The sequence below is a fragment of the Eriocheir sinensis genome, chromosome 12 (assembly GCF_024679095.1).
Source record: "Eriocheir sinensis breed Jianghai 21 chromosome 12, ASM2467909v1, whole genome shotgun sequence".
NCBI classification, from domain to species: Eukaryota; Metazoa; Arthropoda; class Malacostraca; order Decapoda; family Varunidae; genus Eriocheir; species Eriocheir sinensis.
In genome coordinates this window covers 9,290,009-9,296,008 of record NC_066520.1, presented here as the reverse complement: position 1 = coordinate 9,296,008, position 6,000 = coordinate 9,290,009, and the positions used below count along the sequence as shown (strand labels likewise).

The following is a 6,000-nucleotide window of genomic DNA, read 5'->3' as shown; positions in this document are numbered from 1 at the left end:
TACTACTACTACTACTAACATAAGAACATAAGAACGTAGGAGTCTGCAAGAGGCCGGTAGGCCTGTACGAGGCAGCTCCTTTGAACCTAAGCTCCCGTGAATCTACCCCCACCTATTATCACTGTCCATGAATTTATCTAATCTATTTTTGAATGTGACAATTGTATTGGCATTCACCACATGACTGCTCAGTCTGTTCCACTCATCTACCACTCTGTTAGTAAACCAATTTTTGTCCCTGTTGAATCTGAATTTATCCAGTTTAAACCCATTACTACGTGTCCTACCCGGTTCTCTTAACAACAAAACCTTATGAATATCCCCCTTATTAAAGCCCTTCATCCATTTATAAACCTCGATCATGTCTCCACGCAGCCTTCGCCTTTCTAGAGAATGCAAGTTTAACTGTTTGAGTCTTTCCTCGTATGGCAAGTTTCTTAACCCCTGAATCATCTTAGTCATCCTCCTCTGCACCGATTCTAACATTTTTATATCCATTCTATAGTAAGGTGACCAGAACTGAACCGCATAATCAAGATGAGGTCAACTAATGCTAAATATAGTTTGAGGAAGACTTCGGCGCTTCTGTTGCTTACGCTCCTTGAAATAAATCCCAGTACCCTGTTTGCTCGATTTCTAGCTTGAATGCATTGTGCCCTTGGACGGAGATCAGAGCTCACTAAGACCCCTAAATCCCTCTCGCACCCAGACCTACTTATGCTTACTACTACTACTACTACTACTATGCTTACTACTACTACTACTACTACTACTACTACTAGTAGTAGTAGTAGTACTACTACTACTGTTATCACAATTACTATTATTTTCTATTACTACTTCCTATAATAATAACAATAAAAAATAATTATAATAATGAAATAATTACTAGAAAATAGTAATATGAAGTGTAATGACAATAATAATATATCTTTTCTATGATATATTAACGATAATGAATAGGGATGTTTAAATTTTTTGCTTATCTTTTAGGAGTGGATGTATAATATTCTATGGACATTATACTACAGTTGACACTCCATTCTCCAAGTCCCCCAACAGTTGTTTTTCACAGTAGAGGAAACACTTAAAGGGCAAAAACAAAATAAAAACAAAAAAGCCTGGTGCGCACTGATCCTATAAACGCAAACGGAAAAGAGCGGCAAAAAAAAAGATCGATTCCGGATAGCGAGGCGTCTTGATTCTCCTCTCTTGATACCAACTCTAACCTCTCCTGCAGCCACACCCATGCAGCTCCTGGTGGAAGTGTTCTCGATGGACCCCGTCTCAGGCAACACCGCCTTCGCCCTGTGTGACATGAAGGTGACCTACATCGGCACTATGATAAAGACCGAGGGTGGGCTAACGCTGGATCCTGACCAAGTGAAGATAATGACGACCAAGAGTGAGAAGTATGCCCATGTGGTAAGTGTGGGAGAGAGAGATAAGCGGCCTGGACTGAAAGATAAATAAAAAAGGGGAGCAGAGGTGGCTTTTCACTACAATACCACTTTACATTTAGGTTCACACTTTTCAACACATCGGGCTTCCATTACGACTATTTTCCAAAACCACAGGAAAAATTAGCCGGGTTTTCATGGGCATTTTTTCCCGTTCAAGGTGCTGGAGAAGTCGGGTATAACTAACTATCACTAGGATCAGAAAACAGTCCATGAAAAATCCAGCCACTTCTATGAGAGGCGAAGTGAGGCGCCGATACGTGTAAGAGTAGGGGCTTTAATTTCCTTCCCTTCACGTACATTTAGGTTCACACTTTTCAACACATCGGGCTTCCATTACGACTATTTTCCAAAACCACAGGAAAAATTAGCCGGGTTTTCATGGGCATTTTTTCCCGTTCAAGGTGCTGGAGAAGTCGGGTATAACTAACTATCACTAGGATCAGAAAACAGTCCATGAAAAATCCAGCCACTTCTATGAGAGGCGAAGTGAGGCGCCGATACGTGTAAGAGTAGGGGCTTTAATTTCCTTCCCTTCACGTACTCTACACAGACCGATCGCGCCTACTTCGACTTCGGCAACATCATCAACACCGACCCGTACGTGTTGGGGCAGACGGACTACACGGACAGCACCATCACCGTCGAGTTCTCGGCCACGCTCATCTCCAACCCAGACTACACCAACACCAGCGCCACCGTCACCATCGGGGCACAGTACGACAACAACAACTACATCTACGTGGGCTCGGACAAGATGAGCTACAGCATGCTGCCGGTGAGGGGGGAGGAGGATAGATAGATAGATAGATACATCAGAACAATTAACGAACCAACACCATGCAACTGTACACTTCTTCTGTCTTTCCTTCTCCCCCACCTGTACCTGCGTCACTAACCCACTTCCTCTTCTTACTATACCCTTGATTAAAATAGATAGATAGATAGACAGATAGATAGATAAACAGAAAGTGAGACTGGATCCTCTTGAAGCTTCGTGTCAAGTATTCAAAAGCTCCTAATATGCACAGGAATTACTCAGACAAAGAAACAAGCCATTAATATACCCTCTCATCACTCCTTCTCTTCCCCCTCAGGGCACCTACACCCCGATGATCACCCTGGACGCCCCCACAGAGGTCGCCCAGTACGCCGGCGCCACCTTCCTACTGGACACCTACATCAACCAACCCTTCGAGGACTTACTCTTGCAAGTCTGGACACCCACCACCGCCGCCTTCGTGAGTGTCCGCGGGTGTAGCGAGCAAACACACACACACACACACACACACACACACACACACACACACACACACACACACACACACACACATACTTAAAGATAGATAGATAAAAACACTATACGATTGAGGTTTGCACGTACTATTAAGACAGAAGTAAAGCCATTTTGCATACATCGTTCTCCTTTCGGTTCTCATCAATGCTTTAATCCACATTTATACACACACATTCCTTTAGAAAGAAAAAATCTTGCCAAAACAGCATCACCTGCATTGGGAAGAAAGAATGAGACATGAAAATATAGTCAATACTTCACAAAAGGTGTGATCTTATATTCTCTGCTATATCTCAAGAAATAGTGAAAATAAACAAGATATGGAAGAGTCTGTTCCCTCCCTTCACTGACACGTCCTTCTTTGCAGCATGACAAACATAATCATGCGCTATATATCACGAGAAAGAGCGAGAAAGAATGGGATATGAGAGAGGGTCGTTCCATCCATCTTTTAACGACTTTCTTCCTTACCAACCATCGTTAACACACATCCTTCCCCCAACAGGACGCCTTCAGCATCACCAACATGGGCGTCGACAGTGTGGGTGACAACTTTGCCTGTTCTCCTGCCGGGTTTGTCACTTACTACCCGTCAGTCTCGCACCGAACCAACGTCATGGGAGAGTACACGCAGAAGCTCATCACCAAGAACGTAATTTACCGTAAGTGCTGGTGCTTAGGAGGAGGGAGTGGGAAGGGGGGAGTCAGAGAGAGGGAGGGAAAAGGGAGGGGAAATGGGCGGGGAGCTGATCGTATATGAGTGGCGGTACATTCGAGGGGAGGGAAGAAGGGGAAGGGAAGGGAATGTAAATGGATATGGAAAAAAGTGCTGAAGACAAGTAACAAACAACAACGCTGAACCATAAGAGAGTGTGGCGGTTCTGGTGATAATGATAAGGATGCTTTCACAGACACAAATGTAGCAGCTTCGTTAACAACTTGAACTTTGATTGGTGCTTTTGTCGTCCCCTTCTTGACCTTCAGCCTTGGCGACCGACCATCACAACAACCCGGCTAATCGCATGCGGTTCTTCTTCAACGTGTTCGCGATGGAGGCCAACGTGGGGGACACTGTGGACGTAACCATCGGCCTTGTCATGGGCACCACCTCTATTTACGCGCAGACTACCACGCTCACTGTCACTGCAGGAGTTATACCCCCGGTAGCGTCAGGAACACCCACCTGGAGCGCGGTAAGTCCTTCGATTATTTTTATTTTATTATTTTTACGGTAAGAGTAGACGGAGAAAGTGCCAGTGGATGATTCGCACACACACACACACACACACACACACACACACACACATACATGAAAGCAAACATCCATACATACTAATTCTTCATGTCCGAAAAAAAAATGACCTTTTCTTTACTTCTCTTGTGCTTACTGTCCACTAGCTTCTTCCTTCTTTTTTTCTTTTTTTCCTTAAAGTAATGGGAGGAATAAAGGATGAACTCTTCCTGCTCCCCTTCCCTTGTCACAGCAATAGTCCCTCATGAACGCCCTCTATATATTCTTGCAGATCACGGCCCTCACCCCAACGGCTGTGGAGATGGGCCAGGTCGTCACGTGGGCAGCCACCATGACCCTCCCCAGCCTGGGCAACATCGAGCTGACCTGCACACTGGACGCCAACGTCGGGAGTAAGTTAGGCCGTGGTTAGGAGGAGAAGAGGCAGGGTGAGAGATGGTAGTTGGGTGAAGAGGACGCGGAGAAGTGGGGAGGAAGGATGTCTTTGGGTGGTGACTGGGAGACGGTGTTGAGGGAGTTGGGGATTAGGCAGCGACCTTACTGTGACCTTTTCTCCTACAGACAGGGTGTGCGGGATTGGTTACGGGAAGGTCGGGGCAAACATCGCCAACCTTCCAGACCTGAGCAGACACTTGGTCTTCAATACGGACCTCTCAGCGACCTTCACGCTCTTCTACAACTCTACGGGCAAGGCGAGTATTGGGTGCACGCACGCTTTTTGGGAGGAGCAGGACATCGGCTCTTGGCACGAGTGTGGGGAAAGTGCTAATGTATAAGATAACCCAAGATTGACCGAATACAGTCTCTCTCTCTCTCTCTCTCTCTCATCCATTCCTCTTCTCCAGGCTGCTGAGGCGGGTGCTAACGACATACAATTCGAGTTCTCCGTGACCGTCAGCACAGCACCAGCCGGGGCCGTAATTACCTGTTCTCCAGGGCTCAGCGGTACTGTCGCTGCTACTGTGAGTTTCTAAAAGCTGGACCTGTCTGTCTGTCTGCCTGTCTATCAGTCTGCCTGTCTTCATCTTCACACCGATTTTTCTTCTCATAAACTTTTTCTTTCAACAATTTTCTGCATTGTTGTGATGTAACTTTATCCTACCTTGGAGTGAGTTCCCGAGCTCGTGGGCTAGAATAGGGGCTACAGAGAGGAAGAGAAGACAGAGCTGACAAAACAGCAGCATGGCAATGGGTGCGTGTAGTTTGTGGACGCACAGTTATGAATCAGCCATCGAGATACCCAGAACTGATCCTGCAGATAACTTGCATGGACGGAGATGGAGCTGGGAAAATGAAGATGGTTGAGGAGACAGTCTATGCATTCATGGTTAAGAAGGAGCAGTACCTACGCCCTGCTAGCCAGGGATACGGTTATATGTAAAGAGTAAGCAAGGGCAACATAAAACTATTCTAAGAGGTATGGGTATGTGTAGATAGACGAAGGAGGCAACCATGCATAATGTCCCAAAGAGTAGGTCCAGTTAACCCTGAGACTATGGAGCTTTTCTAAACATCTAAATATAGAATGAATGAAAATTAGCGGTGGTGGAGGCTGTTACGTGAACATATCTCACATTTCAGACTATTTTCATATTACTTCATGCTCTGGGGTAGGTTTAGGATGTACATGCTTGACTAACTGTACCGCAAGAACCGGCAGCGGGCGAACCAGATTTTTCTTTTGCTCAGATTATAGCGATAAACGAGACAAAGGAACTCCGCGCCTGGATCAGCCCCATGACGCCCACCGACACTGTGTGGTACAAGGGGTCACAGGCCGGGCTCCTCATGAGGGTGGTCTTCCCGGGTGAGAGAGAGAGAGAGAGAGAGAGAGAGAGAGAGAGAGAGAGAGAGAGAGAGAGAGAGAGAGAGAGAGAGAGAGAGAGAGAGAGAGAGAGAGAGAGAGAGAGAGAGAGAGAGAGAGAGAGAGAGAGAGAGAGAGAGAGAGAGAGAGTGAGAGAGTGAGTGAGTGGGTGAGTGAGTGAGTGAGT

General features: G+C 46.1%; 1 protein-coding gene across 1 annotated transcript in view; it reads left to right on the top strand.

Moving 5' to 3' along the window:
* The window catches only part of LOC126997255 (uncharacterized), a 70,193-nt gene that overhangs the window by 42,148 nt on the left and 22,045 nt on the right, over window positions 1-6,000 (top strand). The window contains exons 9-17 of the mRNA XM_050858252.1: window positions 1,241-1,425; window positions 2,014-2,238; window positions 2,558-2,701; window positions 3,263-3,419; window positions 3,742-3,950; window positions 4,281-4,401; window positions 4,571-4,701; window positions 4,855-4,971; window positions 5,699-5,816. Of these exons, the coding sequence (XP_050714209.1) occupies window positions 1,241-1,425; window positions 2,014-2,238; window positions 2,558-2,701; window positions 3,263-3,419; window positions 3,742-3,950; window positions 4,281-4,401; window positions 4,571-4,701; window positions 4,855-4,971; window positions 5,699-5,816 (1,407 nt within the window). The remainder of the gene's footprint in view (window positions 1-1,240; window positions 1,426-2,013; window positions 2,239-2,557; window positions 2,702-3,262; window positions 3,420-3,741; window positions 3,951-4,280; window positions 4,402-4,570; window positions 4,702-4,854; window positions 4,972-5,698; window positions 5,817-6,000) is intronic.